This window comes from Mirounga leonina, unplaced genomic scaffold, assembly GCF_011800145.1.
Source record: "Mirounga leonina isolate KUSES-001 unplaced genomic scaffold, KU_Mleo_1.0 Mir_115, whole genome shotgun sequence".
Lineage (NCBI taxonomy): Eukaryota > Metazoa > Chordata > Mammalia > Carnivora > Phocidae > Mirounga > Mirounga leonina.
The window spans coordinates 100,605,670-100,624,023 of NW_023270268.1; the positions used below are offsets into that span (position 1 = coordinate 100,605,670).

General features: G+C 42.1%; 1 protein-coding gene across 1 annotated transcript; it reads left to right on the plus strand.

Annotated features, from left to right (window-relative positions):
• Positions 1-6,731, plus strand: DPPA4 (developmental pluripotency associated 4). Its single transcript, XM_034990902.1, has 6 exons — positions 1-148; positions 1,170-1,318; positions 1,405-1,455; positions 1,722-2,031; positions 3,581-3,776; positions 6,701-6,731. Exons 1-6 carry the CDS (start codon positions 1-3, stop codon positions 6,729-6,731), a joined length of 885 nt encoding a protein of 294 aa, XP_034846793.1.
• The last annotated feature ends 11,623 nt before the right edge of the window (positions 6,732-18,354 follow it).

An 18,354-nucleotide genomic window follows, 5' to 3' on the forward strand; every position in this document is an offset into this window, starting at 1 on the left:
ATGAAGTCGGGGGAAGACTCTCTGGCCAGCCAGTCCCAACCAGTATCAGAAGAAGCTAAAGGGAAACAGCAGGCTTCTGGTGAACCAAAGTTGCAAAGAACTTCCACCAGCGGGACCAAACGGAAAAGATCTATGAAAGAAGACAAAGGTAAGAAGTCTACAAGGCCTCGAATCTCATTTCCTTGGGCTTAAGAAGACCAAGGAACTTTTTGGAAGGAGTAGAACAAGTAGGAAAGAAAATTGGTCCTGTATTCTGAAAACCCCCACTTCCTTTGGGGTCCAGCTTATGTCACGCCTCCCTGAAGCCTTCTTTCAGCCACCTCTGTTAAAACTGGTGTCTTCAGGTCTCCAAACTCTGACAATATATTTGGTTCTGATCATCATTTTGCCTTCACTTGCTGCTTAGTGTTAAGGATCTCAAAGTGCAGTGATTTGGGTCCAGACTGCTATAAATTTGAAATCCCATCCTTGAAACTCCACCTTCTTTTTCTAAGAATTGAGGATAATACTTAACCTAGCTGGGTCGGATGGGGTGGGGTGCAGCCTCAGTTGTAATGTATATGGAATAATTAGGGTAAAAATGCCCACGTGATACCTGACTAGTAATGTGCACTCGGTAAAGCCTCACAACTATTAGTGTCATTATAGTTGTCTGTTCTGGGGGTGTGTTCTGGAAGTCTTTCCTGATCAGTGGGAGTGTGAGAAAGCTGTGTGCAGCGAGAAAAGAGTACTGCCCTGAGTGGGGTGGGCTGACATAATTCTGAGAACGGGCAGTTGTGTGTAGCATTGCCGAGTGGTTTATTTTGTTCTTTGCTGAGAGGACAAGGCACCACTGAGGATTTACGATGTCAGGTTTAAAATTCCTATCATTCTCCTGGATTGGAAGTAAGATCTCTAGTACAACTTCGTTGGAGTCTGTGGGTTTGGGTGCTCACAAAGGAGCAAGTAAGGGAGTTTCAGGAAGTAAAAACTGGAGATTCAGAAGGAGTCAGTCAGTCCCAGGTTTGAGGTTGTGTCCCTTGGAGGTTTCTGGGGTCTTTGGCAAGTCAGTAACTATACAATGGGGATTGGGCTGTGAGAACTGAAAGTTGTGCTTTGACATTTTAAAAGGCTACACAAAAGTGAATTATTACTAATTTCATCCCATTCTCCTCCACCTTCTGGTTCAGAAAAGAAGGCACAAGGCGTTGGAAAAGTAAGACTTCGGAAGAAAATCCCAGTTCCTCCATTACCTTCTAAATTGCCACCAGCCAACGTGCTTCACCGAGACATCCTGCGGGCCTGGTGCCAACAACTAAAGCTGAGCACCAAAGGCCAGGTGAAGGTCCAGGGTTGGAGACAGTGCTCCTGGGAGGAGGGGTAGGATCCTTGCTTGATTGTTAACTCATTTTTCTCTTGTCTTAGAAACTAGATGTATATAAGAGAATCTGTGAATATGCTTACCCCGATCAGAAGGTAAGTGATTTGTAGAGATTTGACAAGAGTGGAAGGTTTAGTTCTCATTCTAATTACCTATTTTAGCATCAGAAAGTCAGTGGAGGGATTGCCTCAGCCCCTCCTTCCCTCCTTCCACTCCTTCTGAAGAGGAACAGCACACCCACCCCCCACCACCACCCCCTTCCACCCCCACCCCCACCACTTCTCACAAGGTTGTACAAAATCATAAAAGTGAGACTGCACTTCTGACAGCACCTTAACCTTGTAAACCCTATTTGTAGAAGAACATTCCTGTCACCGCAGAGGAGGCCAAGATTCTCACACAGTCACAAAGAAGATCAAAGATGGACCAGGGGGAAATGTCTCTGGAAAGTTCTGGGAAAAGGATATCTTCTGATGGAACGTACCTTCCTGAAGTGGCTGTTTCCCCTGAGGGTGGGACCCCTGCCCATGTTGGGTCTGATGCTCTCCTGGAGGGAGTCGATACTGTTGTTGTGACAACTTCGGCCCCAGATGCTGTTTTTGCCTCCTGGTCCAGAATTGCAGCCAGGGCTGGGAAGGTGGAGACAGTGGAATCGCCCCAGGAGGCCCACGGTAAGCGCAGGATTGAGATCTGGTTCTGGTCCAGTTGAGGAAAAAATGCTGTTGATATTAACCTCCAATCAATTTTAGGGTATATCAGAATCACCTGAATGAAGGGTTGGTGATTCCTGGGCCCTACCCACAGAGTTTCTGATTCAGAACTGAGGTAGGGCCTGGGAATTTTCATTTCTAACAATTTTTCAGCCAGTGCTAAGGATGCTAGTCTGGGGACCGCACTTTGAAAACGACTGCTGCAAATTATTGATGTCATCAGAAGGGAATGGCAATCTGTTTGGCTTTCTTTCTTTCCCCTTTAAGGAATTAAAAGTAAAAGCAGGCTCTAAAATCAACTGCCTGAGCTTAAGCCCTGGGATCTTCTAGCATCTGTTAAGTGAATGACATTAACAAGTTGGTTAATATAGTTCCCAATTTCCTCCTCATAAAATAGGTTGAAAATTACATCTACCTCATAATGTTGTAAGAATCGTAGGACATAAAATTAAGAGAGACCATAAACTGGTTAGCACAGTACAATGCCTGTTGAGACCCCTGAATCTATTTCATAAAGGCCTTCCCAGACCACTCCGGTTTAGTCTTTCTATTGAAGGAAACCAGAATATGTCACCTGTCCTAAAGTGTTTTAAAATTTATAATAAAAATTGTTTTGAACCGATGGCAATTAAAGAGCAACAAACCCAGGAAAAGGTCTCTTTTTACTGCCTCAAGGCAGGTTATAAATTCTCTTTTTGCTGGAGACAATCCACTGAGAGGTGGCACCAGAGAAACCTTACTTCTGAGTTCCTTCCCATATATTGACTTTCCCACTGTCTGCCACCCTCAGGAGCCTAAAACTGCTTCCGTTTTTCCTGTCATTTTGCTACAAATTCATCGTTCTCTGTAAAAGCTGGGATTCCGAGCTGCCATTTTGAGTCTGTTTTCGTTGTCTGTGGTTTCTTCCAAGTGATGTGTGCCGTACGCATTAATAAACTGATCATCTCTCGTGGATCTTTTTGTGAAGCAGTTCCTGCTGCAAACCCAGGATGGGCAGACGTAAAGGTTTGCCTCCCTTGCGCTGTCATTTACCCACTTGGAGCTATGCCACTTCCAACTATACTTTTTCCTTTTTAAAGTTTTTTTTTTTTTTTTTTTTAAGATTTTATTTATTCATTTGAGACACAGAGATACAAAGAGAGAGAGAGAGGATGAGCACTGGGAGAGGCAGAGGGAGAGGAAGAAGCAGACTCCCCGCTGAGTCAGGAGCCCGACGTGGGGCTCGATCCCAGGACCCTGGGATCATGACCTGAGCCGAAGGCAGACGCCTAACCATCTGAGCCACCCAGGTGCCCCGCTTTTTAAAGTTTTAACAGGAACTGTTTTGTATGGTTTTCTAAAAGGGAGCAGAACAGAATATGCTTAAGGTGAAGCTAGGATTCCAGGGCTCATATCTTGGAGCTGGCATTGAGAAAAGTAGAAGAAACAAAGACCATGATATAGTCTTGACCAGAAGAACATTAGAATTTGGCCATCCTGTGTTCGTACTCACCTCTTTCTCCTTCTCCAGGTGTCAGGTGGTGTGTGGTCCATGGGAGAAGTCTGCCTGCAGACACAGAAGGTTGGGTTCACCTGCAATTTCATGCAGGACAAGCCTGGGTGCCTGAAAAACGAGGGAGAGTATGTGCCCTGTTCTTGCTGCCGGCCTGCAATTTTCCACCCCCACACCTGGAGGACAATATGCTGTGCCCCAAATGTGTTCGAAGGTAACTACCTGGTGCTTTTCTACAAACTAAAACCGGACACCTGGTTTTTAGTTAGGGGAGAGAGGAGATGCATGTTAATCTTAAATAGCCCTGTATTTCTTGCACAAGCTGTCAGTAAAGAGTTCCAAGAAAATTATTATGAATTAAGTGTATTCCTAGGAAAAAGAGCATTTTTAGGTCAGGGCTTAATGCTTCTACCTAGAGACCCACCCATAGTTATGGAGAAACAGTATTGATTAATTACTGTATTACAGGTATATGTACTTCACAGAAATAATGACTAGAAAAACAACAGCAACAAAACCCTCTAAGTAGACTACAGTCTAATGGGAATACTGGTATGTAAACAGCTGTAATACCATGTGATGACTAGTATCAAAGAAGAGGTTTCTAAACTTGAAGGAAGAATTGCCTACATGGAAAGAAGGAGAAAGCTCATTTTTCAGTCTAGGGACCAACACCAAGGTTGAGAACTTAGAATGAAGTAGAAATTTGATAACAGAATATGGTAAAAAAAAAAAAAAAAAATGGGTCTGCTTCCTCCTTACCAAATGGGCATAATAATGCCTATCTGGAGTATTGTGAAGATTAGATGAGTTAATAAGTGTAAAGTTCTTAGCACTTGTCTGACATAGGCAAGCACTCAAAGAAAAAAAAAAATGTGGGTATTAATTATTCCAGCAAGAGGGATTTCTTTCAATGAAGTCATAAAGATGGAAATATACAATGTATGCAAAAAACAGTTTTGGCTCAAATTGAGCATTATAGATTATTACTTAAAATCATTAGTTTGGGGTCTCATTATAGTAAGCATTGAAGGTTTAGAATTTACCCAGTAGCCCATGGTGTTCTTTCAAAAAATGTCATTAGTTATGTGATGTGATCAATGAAGTATCTCTGTAATCACCAAACAACCCACTCTAGAAGCACAATTACGAAGAGAGACAAAAGGTTTTTCTCTATACTTTAAATTCTAAGCCAATTGAAATCAACATATTAAATAACTGGCTGATGCGGAATAGGCCAGGGGGGTAGTTGTTAAATTTCTTATTCTCTGTGTAAACTAAACCAGCTAATTCATTAAGATTTCTGTTTCTAAATAGGATGGGAAATATTTTTAGTTAAATAAGCCACTACAGTTGACAAACTGGGGTGAGGTGGAGCGGGGTGAGTACTGTTGTTTTCAAGCCACAGCCACAACATTGGCTCAGGGAAGGGGACAGTCCTCCAGCAAAGTCCCGTTTCTACCAGCGACCATTTCCATAACTTTACACAAGCCACTTCACTTTTCTGGGCCTGAATTTCCACATCTCTAATATGAGAAGCCACGTGGACAGGGAGGTGTACAAAAGTCACCAAAGTATTAAAATTAAGAGGCCACCAAGAGGTTTATATGCCTGTAAAGAAACACTCCAAAAGGCTATTGTATTTAGGGTTTTTGTTTGTTTGTTTCCATTGTATTTAATTTTATAGAGAACCTACTGAGGAGACTTAAGAGCAGTTGTTTTTTTCCCCAAAGAATTCACATTTTATTGATCATAGTATAGGACTACAATACAATGAAAATATAACAACAAAAATTATTTTATTTTTTAAAATTTATTTTTATTTAAGGTCAACTAACATAAAATGTATTATTGGTTTTGGAGGTAGAGGTCAGTGATTCGTCAGTCTTATATAATACCCAGTGCTCATTACATCACATGCCCTCCTTAATGCCCATCACCCAGTTTTAAAGAAAAGGATAGATATGCAGAATTTTGCAGTTTCAAAGATTAGAGTGAAGGACAAGGAATCTGGTCAGGCAGCTCTTTCCTGGGTGATGGGCCACTGAAGGGTTGGAAGCAAGTAAATGTACTGAGGCTTACATTGCCGAAGAGGGAAGGGTGTGAGATCTATTAGAAAAATGTTGTGGGAAAGTTGTTTTTAATAGGTTTTAAGGGCCTCGCATCTCCTAAAGGTGCCAAAATAGAATCTGGCTATCAAATGATACCTGGGTATCAAATGCAGCTGAAGAAGGTACAAATGAAATACTTGCTTGGTCAATGTGAGATTCAAAGCAGTAAAGGATACGGGTGATTTCTGAGGCTTGAATATGGGGAGCAGACAAGTAGAAAGGATGGCTGGAGGTGTTTTCCAGAAGCACAAATGGAGAAGTGCAGCAGTAGGATGCTCAAAGGAAATTTCCATTTGTGCTGTATTGGAGAGAGTGAGCCTAAGTATGCTTCTGGGCTTAGTTTGGGAGAGGAGCCTACAGAGAGGGAGGATGTAAAGAGGACTATGCCTCTGAATGGAGGAGCTTGGTGCAGCCCAGACTTGCCTCGCAGAGACCCCTGTCCCCAGCTCTCAGTTGTGCTGGCACCATCCTCCATTGGCCTGCAAGGAGGCCCATCCTTAGTGTCAAGATGACTGAACACGCAGGGTCTTGGCCAGCTGGCAGAGCACAGAAGCCTAAAGTGGGTGGGACCCTCAGGCTAGACTGCCCCTCCCCCAGCCAGCAGTGGCAGCCCCTGGGCTCTGGCACACTTACTGTCTCCCACGGGAGAACGGATGTGAGTGTGCACTTCTTTTTCCCCCTTCTGGCTGTCCGACTTCCTACCAATAATTGTCACTGCCAAGCAAGTTGAATAAAATTGAGGTCTCTCTGGAGAGTCCTTTAATGACCTACCGAGGCCACTGGGCAAATGGTAGAAGGTCCACTCGCTGGCGTCTCCTGCCCATGGGCTGCACAGGACAGGAACATATTAGAAGAGACATATCGTGGCTAGTAGTCACTCCTTGATGACATGGTCGCATGCTTTCCACCCACTATCTTCAAGTTAAGGACAATTCCACCAGTGGGGTTCCTGGCTGTTTTCAAGGATGTAACATAATATTTATTCTTGGATCTCATCTTAAAAACAAACATCTTGTTTGCTTTGTAGGAATAAGGTGTTAATGAAAAGCCTCCAATGAGCTTACAGTACCAGGCAAAAGGGTACGGCTGTGATTATAATTAATGGTAGAAAGGGAACTACAATCAACTCCGGTGCGGCTGGCTGGCGGCGGGACGGCAGGCTGCTCCACACCCTCCATCTTCCCGCCTCCAGGGCACACGGGCTGGTGCGTTGCAGGTGTTAGGCTCCGACCCCTCCACCCCCGGGGCCTGCGGGGTCGTGGGTTGGGATACAGGGGCTCTTAACACTTCACGCTGGAAAAGCATTCCAGAAATCATCGTTCGTTCTACTTAAGATGAAAAAGTCATTCATACTACCCAACGTTGACCCTTCTGAAATAGAAGTGACCTTAACAGTTCCTTTAAAGAGGGAGCCTGAGCCTCCCTTCGCCGAGGGGCGGAGTGGGAAGCACAGATGGGCTCCCATGCTGGATTTCCCTTCTCGGGAGAGTCTAACTCCCCCAGAGGCTGCTACCTTCTCAGGCTCGTGACTTCGCACTGTTGAGTATTTTAAACCTGAGGGAAAGCAGCTGTTCTTTCCCACTCCCCAAAACGTACTCTTAATATAACAGAACATTTTTTGATGTTTTCTTATAACCTGAGACCTCTATGGTGTGTCTCTGGCATAAAAACAAAGAACACTTTGCCGGTATTATTTTCCCGTGTAGCTATTACGTATGTTTCTACTGCTTAAAAATATTTAAGGGTGCTTCTGAATCATAAATTCATAATGTATTGGATTTCAAATGTGTATATAAAATCATCTATTGTATATAGGAGACCATATGCATTGCGGGCAAATTACTAATATTCTTAATTCGAGATTAAGCCAAAAATCATGATTTTCTTTGGCATGATTTTTTTTTAAACCACTCAAGGTGGTTTTTTTCACTTGTGTTTTTATGGCAGTTTCCAACCTTGTTTTATTGTTGTGGATTTTTGGATTATGAGATTTTTTTCCCCTTCCAAAATGTACTGGAAGGAGTAGTAGAGATGGAGTTTGTAATCATCATGATATGGATGGATTTGGGCAAGAATCCTCAATAAATGTTAAAAACTAGAGAGGAATGTTTGTTGATGAGCAAGACACCTCCATGATCTTGCATTGTCTCCACACCTATTACTCGTTAATGGTCAGAATTTTTCAGTGTAAATAAATAATATACACATTTTATTCCCTATATCTTATTGTATACATCAATTTGAATTTTAATTTTGTTTCCTTTTTTAAGCTTTTTCCCTATTTTCAGTGGATTGCCCAAGTTTCTATTCTTTTGCCTTCCCAATCTGCTTATGAATAACTTCCCGTTCCTAACACACGAAAGTAAACTTAGTTATCTCTATAAAATCAGTTGTATTCCACCACGAAGATAACTATCTACCCCTTTTTCCTGCCCTAGCAAGGTGAAATCTCTAAAGTCACATTCCCCAGCATTTCCCTAATCCCCACAAGCCTCCCCCAAAATTCCTGTAGTTTTAACTACCCTAGTCTACCCCTCCCTCACTGTGTCCCTCCCGGGCTCCCAAAATATTACAAGAAAAAAAGACAACTTGGAGCTCAATACTCCATGCCTCAGATGAATTCTGTGGCAAAGGGAACTTGCAGTATGATCTTGATATCTGGGAGGAGCCAGGGGGAGAGAAAATTTCCAATTTCCCACCTGGAAGCTAAAGTCACGGTCATGCAGATCTGTCTGTCCAGAAGCACATGCTTGGTGTGAGCAAGGTATGTGGTGCCATGGGAATGGTGATAGGAGACGTCTGGAGCCCTCCCTCCAAATTTCTCCTGGCTCCAAAGGGACATGTAAGATTCCCAAGAGTTGGTGCTGAAGTAACTGAGCTTTGGAGGCAAGTTCTGCCAAGACGTGGCTGGCTAAGTCGAATGGATCTGTGTGAAGAAAGCCTGTGAACTCCCTGCCAGGAAGCAAAATTGGAAATGGCTACATCTCCCAAGGATCCCAGCCCCAAGGAGCAGATGTGGGAGGAGAATGATGGGGAGATTTTTAAAATACTAACTCACTGAGTTGGAATTAATTTCTCTGAAAGTTCCTCAAATCTACATTTTGCGAGACAGGTCTTATAGAAAAAATTGGTTATGTCCACCTTGACCAAGTATTCAGGCTTATCACCAGGAATGACACAAACAGAAATGTGTTTTCTGATGGGAAATATCACTCATGATATTCTTGCCAAAAGGATTTAATATGAATCTACTCAGAAGAGCAGGCAGTCCTGATTATACCTATTGTCTCAGCATAAAGTGAGTTACCTTGTTTTGGGTGGCAGTTACTAAGGTTTATACATAGGTAAAAATCGGCAGAGCTATGTGCTTAATATGTATGTTTTACCATATGTAAGCTATATATCATTTTTTAAAACGGCCCTGGTTTGAACAATTTATAGCTCCATCACATAAAAGCATGTTAGGTGGAATAATGAGAAATTGGAATATAGAATGGAAATTGGATGATGCTACAGCAATGTTAATGTCTAGGTTGTGATAACTACAGAATTTGCATTTAACAATTGGTTAATGAGGGACAATACACAGGTGTACTAACTTTTATATCTGGAATTTTTAAATAACATTTCAAAATAGTTGCATATATGAAAAGATCCTTTTGAAATACAAGTCAAATCGTGACACTCCTCTGCTCAAAACCCTCCTATGGGTCCTGTTTCATTCAGAGTTAAAACCAAAGTCCTTGTTACGACCTCCAAAGACAACGTAAGTATCTCCTACCCCATTCCTCCCACCTTCAACTTCACCTCCAGTACCCTACCTTTGTTCCCTGATCTTGTCACTGGCTGGAGTGATTTTTACCCAGAAGTTAGTATGGTAAACCTTTTAAGTCACTTGGTCAAAAAAGCATACTCCAAACCCCTCTTTAAAATCACAAGCCGGGGGCACCTAGGTGGTTCAATTGATTGCCTACCTTCAGCTTGGGTCATGATGCCAGGGTCCTGGGATCAAGCCCCACATCGGGCTTCCTGCTCAGCAGGGAGCCCGCTTCTCCCTCTCCCTCTGCTGCTCCCCGTTTGTGCACGCTCTCCTCTCTGTGTGTCAAATGAGTAAGTAAAATCTTTAAAAAATAAAATCACAAGCTGTTTTTCAACCCCTACCAGCACCATTTCTCCTCCCAACCCTGCTCTAGTTCTTTTTCTGTAATTATCTCCTCTAACATAAAATGTAATTTGTTACTTATTGTCTCCTAATAGCATAAAGGGATTTCTGTCAGTTTTGTGCACTTAGGTATCACAGTTTACTAGAACAGAGTCTGACACCTGGTAGGTGCTCAAAAAACGTTCAGTGAATGATAGATAGAAAGGTTTGAAGTGAACTGTAAAAGGAAATGGGAGTGCAGGTTCCTTAGGAATCAAAATTATAAAATTGGTCTCTGTCCTCTAATGTTGCTACATACTCAGTCTAATTTTACTCGGTGTTCTAATTTTACTCCGTGTTCTATTGTCTAGGACAATAATTTGAGTCCCCTCTTGGAAAGAAAAAATGTTCTCTGTTGTGTTTAGTGCCCAGAATTCTGTTTTCTATTCCCACTATGTCATTCCCTCTAAAGTACTATTTTAGAAGGTCTCTAGCAAATTCTAAACTTAGCAGGAAGTTGTCTTTTTTTTTCCAACTCCCCATCTTCCTGTTTTAGAATGTGAAGTCCAACAGTATTAAAAACAGCAGTAATCACCCAACATTTCAATCACCATTACATGAAGGATAAGAACATTATTAAAATTGCAATATGTTTTGAGGGATAAGAAAGGAGAAAGAAGGGCGCCTGGGTGGCTCAGTTGGTTAAGCGACTGCTTTCGGCTCAGGTCATGATCCTGGAGTCCCGGGATCCAGTCCCGCATCGGGCTCCCTGCTCGGCAGGGAGTCTGCTTCTCCCTCTGACCCTCCCCCCTCTCATGTGCTCTCTCTCATTCTCTCTGTCTCAAATAAATAAATAAAATCTTTAAAAAAAAAAAAAAGAAAGGAGAAAGAACTTCGGTCCTGGGAGGAGACAGGGAGTAGGGGGAGATACTGGCTTACAAAAATGACATAACTGGGCCCAGAAGACCCTTCATTAGGAGGATTAACTTCGGTTATCTTGTTTCTGGCTATTGACATAGCTACATTGGAAGTCTTGGGAGGAAGTAAATTATTCCAAAAGTGTTATTAATCTCTTCTGAGTCCATTACTTAAGGGAATATTTCCCTGAGAAAGAGTTTTGAGTTGACATCAAATTGAAGGGCAAATAAGCATTAAATTGAAAATGAGAAGAAAGGAATTCCAGCCAGTGGGAAGGGCCTGTGAGGATCCTGAGGTGAGTAACAAAGAAATGGAGGGCCAGTATGTTGGGTGTTCAGAGCCTGGGAACATAGATATGGATTGAAACTGGAAAGGAATGGAGGCCCAGGTTACATAAGACCTTTGTTTTGTCTTTATCCCAAAAAACAAAAGCCTTGGGGCTCCTGGCTGGCTCAGTTGATAGAGCGTGTCACTCTTGATCTTGGGGTTGTGAGTTTGAGCCCCACGTTGGGTGTAGAGATTACTTAAAATCGTTTTTAAAAAAAAAAAAAAACCCTAAAAGACCCTAGAGCCTTTAGAAGTTCAAGGGGCTGGGCTGAAATGTCAGATTTGCATCTTGAAAAGATTATTTGCCTCTAGTGACCAGAAGGCAGAGGGTGTATTACAGAGGAGACCAGTTAAGTCTTTCTAGCAATAGATTTTAGCCACTTTGACTCTGGTAGAGAAAGCTGGAGGTAAGCTTGACAGGACTCATTATTGACTGGATATTGAGAGTAGGCTAATGCAGAAAGAACAGAAAAGTGATTCTAAAACTGGGAATCAGCTATCAGTTTTCAAACTTACCAAACTGTACACCTAAGATCTGGTTGTTGGATATTAAGATCTGGATATTCAACCTGAAATTTTTTTTTTTTTTTTTTTTTAAGATTTTACTTATTTATTTGACAGAGACACAGTGAGAGAGGGAACACAGCATGGGGAGTGGGAGGGGGAAGCAGTCTTCCTGCGGAGCAGGGAGCCTGATGCAGGGCTGGATCCCAGGACCCTGGGATCATGACCTGAGACAAAGGCAGAAGCTTAACAACTGAGCCACCCAGGCGCCCAACCTGAATTTCGTTTTTGTTTTTGTTTTTTTAAAGATTTTATTTATTGGGATGCCTGGTTGGTCAGTTGGTTAAGCATCTGCCTTTGGTTCAGGTCATGATCCCAGGACCCTGGGATCTAGTCCTGCATTGGACTCCTTGCTCAGCGGGGACCCTGTTTCTCCCTCTGCCTGCCGCGCCCCCCCCCCCCCCCCCCCCGCTTGTGCTCTCTCTCTCTCTCTGACAAATAAATATTTGAGATAGAGCACAGGTGGTGGGGAGGAGCAGAGAGAGAGGAAGAAGCAGACTCCCCACTGAACAGCGACATGGGGCTCAATCCCAGGATCTCACTTACCTGACTGAGCCACCCAGGTGCTGCAATTCTACCTGAATTGGGAAAAAAAAAAGTTTAGAGATCAAGAAGGAAATGGTGTCTGTCATATGACTCTACTCCTAGGATTCTGTACAGAGACCTTAGAGCCATGATAGATGACAAAGAGGAGGACCCCACTACATCAAGGGGATTTTTAACACTGAGGAGGGTTATAAAGGAGGTTCACAGAGACTAGATGAGAGTTCCTCCACATGCAGCTCTTAATGCTGAAAAACAAAGGTCAGAACTTTCTACATTCTGCTCTTTCCTCAAAGCCCTGCTTAAATCTTACTTCTTTTATAACCTCCTTTGATATGTTTCAACTCTTAAAACTACCTTTTTTTTTTTTTTTCATATTGGATTGGGAATTACTACATTTCTTATTGTTAAGAACACAAGAACCCCAGGGCGCCTGGGTGGCTCAGTTGGTTAAGCGACTGCCTTTGGCTCAGGTCATGATCCTGGAGTCCCAGGATCGAGTCCCACATCGGGCTCCCTGCTCGGCAGGGAGCCTGCTTCTGCCTCTGACCCTCCCCCCTCTCATGTGCTCTCTCTGTCTCAAATAAATAAATAAAACCTTTAAAAAAAAAAAGAACACAAGAACCCCAAGCTTTTGGGGTAGTTAGATATAAGTTCAACTTCCCATCATTTTTTAAATTTTTTTTTGGTGGGCAGCAAAGCAAAGTTTATTGGTGATAGTACTAAGCTCCGAAAGGGCGGGGGGCGGGGGGCGGGGAGGACCCCAGAGAGATGCCTTCAACTTCTCATCCTTGAAGCTCAATTTACAGATTATTTGAATGAAGATAACAAACCACCCTTGCAGGGTTGCTAGATTAAAAAAACTCATGCATGTAAAAAAAAAAAAAAAATCATGCATGTAAAACAATTACAGTGTTAGGTAAGTGATAGATACTCAGCCAAGAGTAATTGCTGTAATTCCTATTATGTTTTGTCTCTATCTTTGTTTCCTGAACTGAGGTGATCTGTAATTAACAGACACATATTAGCCATTTCAATAGTTGTGTGGCTTTGGGAATTTATTTAATCTCTTTAGCTTTCTCAGGTTTATTGAAGCATAATTTACATACGGTGAAATTCATCCATTTTAATGTATAGTCTTATAAGTTTGGGCAAATGCATGTAGTCTTTGTAACTACCAACACAAGATATAGAGCTTTAATCATTCCAGAAAATTCCTTCTGGTCTCTTTGTAGTCAACTCCTACCCCCTCCCAGCTCCTGAAAACCAATGATCTATTTTCTGTTCTTACAATTTTGTCTTTTCCAGGATGTCTTGTAAATAGAATGAGTCTTGGTTCTTTAATTTAGTATAATACATTTGAGATTGACTCATGTTTCTGTGTGTGTCATTAGTTTGTTCCTTCTTATGATGAATAGTAGTATTCCATTATATAGATGTACTATAGTTTATCTATTCACCAGTTGAAGGATATTTGGTTATTTCTAGGTTTTGGCGATTACAAATGAAGTCCACTATTAACTTTCCTATGTAGTTTTTACGTGAACACTCAAGTTTCACTCATTTGGGATAAATATCCAAGCAGGGAGCTTAGTCATATGCTAAGTGTATGTTTAGCTTTTTAAGAAACCGCCAGGGGTGCCTGGGTGGCTCGGTTGGTTGGGCGATTGGGTGTCCGACTCTTGATTTGGCTCAGATCATGATCTCAGGGTCATGAAATCGAGCTCTGAGAGAGACTCCATGCTCAGTGGGGAGTCTGCTGGAGATTCTCTCTCCCTCTACCAGTCCCCACTCCCCACTCCCCCCATTCTCTAAGATAAATAAGTAAATCTTTGAAAAACAAAACTGCAACAGTTTTCCAAAATGGTTGCAACATATTGTCTTCTCACCAGAAATGTATGATATCCAGTTGCCTTCTTTCCTCACTGACACTTGATATGATCCATCTTTTAAATTTTAGCCATCGTAATAGGTGAATAATGGTATCTTATTGATCTTATTGTGGTATTAATTTACCTTCCATATAGCTTCTCGGTGGAGTGGTTGTTAAAGTATTTTGCCCCCTTTTTATTGAATCATTTGTTTTCTTATTATTCAGGTTGAGGAATTCATTATACATAAATTTAGAATCAGCATGTCACCTTTCACAACAAAAATCCAACAGGGATTTTTTTCCTACAGGGATTTTTGATGGCTTTTCTGGGCCAGTGAATAATGGCAAGAGCGGCATGTTGTAGGCCCAACAGAATGGGAGAACTCTAGGAAAATGATACTTGGTATTGTGTTTTAATGTATCAGGGAGAGTTTTTCTTACATTTAGTTATGTTCCTCTGTAAGAAAATACCTAGACTTGGGGCTTCTAGCTGGCTCAATCAGTAGAGCATGTGACTCTTGATCTTGGGTTTGTGAGTTCAAGCCCCATGCTAGCTGTGGAATCTATTTTAAAGAAAAGATCTAGACTTAAGTAGAATGCAGCAGTGTGTTAGGAGTTCTGCAAAGTGGAAGAAGGCAATAATGGAATGCAGTTGGGTTGTATGCAGTGTGGTGTGTGTTGCGAAATGAAGGCAATTGTCAGCTGAGTATTTCTGTGCTAATTTATTAAGCCTCCATTGCCTTAGTTAATATAACACAGCTACAATCTGATGCAATGACCTGACCTGTGGGTAGAGGCTACAAAAACAAAAAAGATGGCAGATATGTATGTTGGGTAAAGTGTTAATGACCTCCAAAGATTAAGGGAGTAAGGAGTGTTAAGACCTAGGTTTGACTACTGGCTAGGCTAAAATAGTTGCTAGCTGATATTGAGTATCTGTTACCTAAATGACAATAATCATAATATTTATCTCAAAGGATTGTAAAGATTTAATGAAGAATTATATGTAATACACTTCAAAAGTTGTGGTCTATGCAAGCATGATGTATAACTATTTCATTAAAATCTTTCTTAACTTCTGTTCTTTCATATCAAGTTGCCCCAAACAGAATACTTCCCTGGCTGACCAGTGTGCCTCCCATGGATGGGCTATCTTGGGATACTTTATGTAGCTGGTGCCAAAAAAGAACTTGAGTACTGATAGCAGGCTTAGTAAATTGGGAATTTGTGTTGCTCAGAACAAAGATGGGAATGTGAATCCTTTTATTAACTTAGACTGTTTATACATGCATATTTTTTAAAAAAAGTCACTTGTTTGGAAGGCAGTGATAGTATAAAGTCATAATTCTTATAAGGAATTATTTTGCCTAATTTTGTATAAAGCAAGGCCAGAGAAAGCAGAAGGCTATAGAGGGGGAGAACATTATTCTTGGTCTCAACTCCCATACGTTACTCTCTCCACGGTCCACCCTGCTTCCACCTGTTTTGAACTATGGAGATAAATAACATTCTTTTTTTTTTTTTAATGGAGTAGCACCACATTTTTGGACACTGATCACAAGACCTGCTTGCAGAATATGTTCACCTCAGCAGAAGGGTCCAGAAATTGTCATATTCAAGAAGAGGCTTGATATTGGCCAGTTTAGCAATGCCTCAGCACAGATGCAATACAGGGAAGAAGACTCAAGTGGCCACAACTTGTTGACATGGCTAAAAGGATTGTGATAAATAACCCAGACCAAGAGGCTGCATGATTATTATGTTCAAGGAAGAGATTAAGATCAGAGAACCATATAGCAGTAGTCTTCACTACTGTTACTACCACTTCCCAGTCCCTAGGGCGCCTGGCTGGCTCAGTCAGTCAGTAGAGCATGCAACTCTTTTTTTTTTAAAGATTTTTATTTATTTATTTGAGAGAGAGAGAATGAGAGAGAGAGCACATGAGAGGGGGGAGGGTCAGAGGGAGAAGCAGACTCCCTGCTGAACAGGGAGCCCGACACAGGACTCGATCCAGGGACTCCAGGATCATGACCTGAGCTGAAGCCAGTCGCTTAACCAACTGAGCCACCCAGGCGCCCGAGCATGCAACTCTTAATCTTGGGGTTGTAAGTTTGAGCCCCGCATGGGGTGTACCTATTACTTAAAATCTTAAAAAAAAAAAAAAAAAAAAAAAAGTTAGTGCTAATCAGAAAGAGGGAAGTAGCTCAAGTTTAAGCTTCAAATAGAAAGGAAGTGATGGATGAAGCCACTTAGCATTTAACAGTCCATAGTTTGGAAAACAGTTTCAATGTGCTCAGCAGAGGAGTGCCACAACCTGAGTAAACCCAATTTTCTTCCCTTTCTTCAAGACATTCAGGCAAAGAAAGTATCCCATTATGATGTGGTAATCATGCAAAGTGTCCTTCAGCTCTGTACTGCAGGGAGAATAATTGGTTAGTGGCCCCAACTTTAGCTTAACCACCATGGAGTACATGCCTACGCTAAAACTCCTATCTGCTATTCCCAGCCACTAAGTGTAGCAGGAACTCTAAGGTAGGGTCAGTTTTGGGCTTAGACTCGGGGACTCCTCGTCAGGCTTGCAAAACCTTTCTTGCAACTGCACTATAGTTCAAGACTCTTCCTCCCAAACTCCCTTCCCTCTCCTTCACAGGGGTCACCTTCATCATGCTCTGACATCTCTCCTAGCCTGCTGGCTCCTTTCTCCTTTTCCCTCATAGTTGTTTCCTACGGCAAACCTCTTGCGTACCTAATCTTATCTTGGCATCTGCTTCTTGGAGGACATGAACAAAAACATATGGTGCCAGGAACAGTTGAGAAAATTGATAAGATGGGATGCTGGACCTGGCTTATTCACCTGCTGGTGAACAAAAAAGGACCAATTCTGAGTGCTGTGTAAGGGATGGTTAGTCCCTCACACACAATGGTATTCAATTGCTAGAGATTTTAGTGGAGGTGACCTGGAAAAAATGTTCTAGTAGAGGAGAATGCCCTTACAAATGCAATAATTCAGGCATTTGGAAAACATAGATGTTAGGGGGTCTACAAATACAGTGGAGTTGGCTGGTTACTGGTAAGTTGTATTAATGCTCATCAATGTGATAATGAAGAACTGAGGGCCAGTAAGAAGTGTTGAAAGACTAAGCATGAGATGTGAAAGCCAAAGAGGTTCTTGTAGTTACAGAGGCCCATATCTCATGTTGATAGAAGAATGGACAGAGCTGAGCTGCAAACAGAAGCTCTGATAGCTAAAATTGCAGGACTACAGAGACTTAATATTCTAGCAAAGGCTGGTCTGTTGTGCTAAAGTCAGCAACCTGGGTAGGAACATCTTGGACCCTTAAACACTGGGTAGGTTGATGCTGAAAGTGTCAATATGTTATCTGAGGCCAGACACCCACCAGAGGATGTTCCTCAGGAGGGGAGAGAGGACCTAGCATTCACCAAGGTCATAAGAAACATGCTGGAGAGGGGGCATGAGCATTGCCAAGAAGATCAGTGGTCCTCTACAGAGATGGCTGATCGTAGGTGAGGCAGCCATAGAACTGGGCTTGCTAATGTCATTCTGGGGATGGTGGGCTCTGAAATAAATGAGCTAGATGGTGTCACTTAACCAGCAGAAACCAGGAGGCCACAGTAACCAGGAAGGTTGAAGGGCAGCTCAGGGGAGCTGACTCTTAGGGGGCTGTGGAGATGGTTAACCAAGCCTGGCATCCCTGGGGCAAAAGAGATGGGCAGCCAACAAGGATGCTGCTGCTTCTCCTTCTTCTCCTCCTCCTCCTTTTTTAATTTTCTTCTTCTTTATTTTTTTTTTTTAAGATTTTTATTTATTTATTTGACAGAGAGACACAACGAGAGAGGGAACAAAAGCAGGGGGAGTGGGAGAGGGAGAAGCAGGCTTCCTGCCGAGCCAGGAGCCTGATGCAGGGCTTAATCCCAGGACCCTGGGATCATGACCTGAGCCGAAGGCAGACACTTAACAACTGAGCCACCCAGGTGCCCCTTCTTCTTCTTTAATATGGAAGTAAATAATTACTTGTATTTTTAAATTTTTTCCCAGTTTTATTGAGATATAATTGACATATAACATTCTACGAGTTTAGGGTGTACAATATATTAATTTGATATATGTATATATTGTAAAAAAGGAGGCTTCTTAACATCTACAATCAAAAGTCAAGAATAGAGAAACCAAAAGGTAAGGGCAATCACCCTAGTAAAAAGTCACCATGTCTTGAAGCAAGGGCAAAAATGAACTATTGGGACTTCATCAAGATAAAAAGCTTTTGCACAGCAAAGGAAACAGTCAACAAAGCCA

Coding starts and splice junctions, on each gene's coding strand:
- DPPA4 (XM_034990902.1), top strand. CDS start 1: ATGAAGTCGGGGGAAGACTCTCTGGCCAGCCAGTCCCAACCAGTATCA. Junction 149..1,169: donor ATCTATGAAAGAAGACAAAG/GTAAGAAGTCTA, acceptor CTTCTGGTTCAG/AAAAGAAGGCACAAGGCGTT. Junction 3,777..6,700: donor TGCCCCAAATGTGTTCGAAG/GTAACTACCTGG, acceptor TTTGCTTTGTAG/GAATAAGGTGTTAATGAAAA.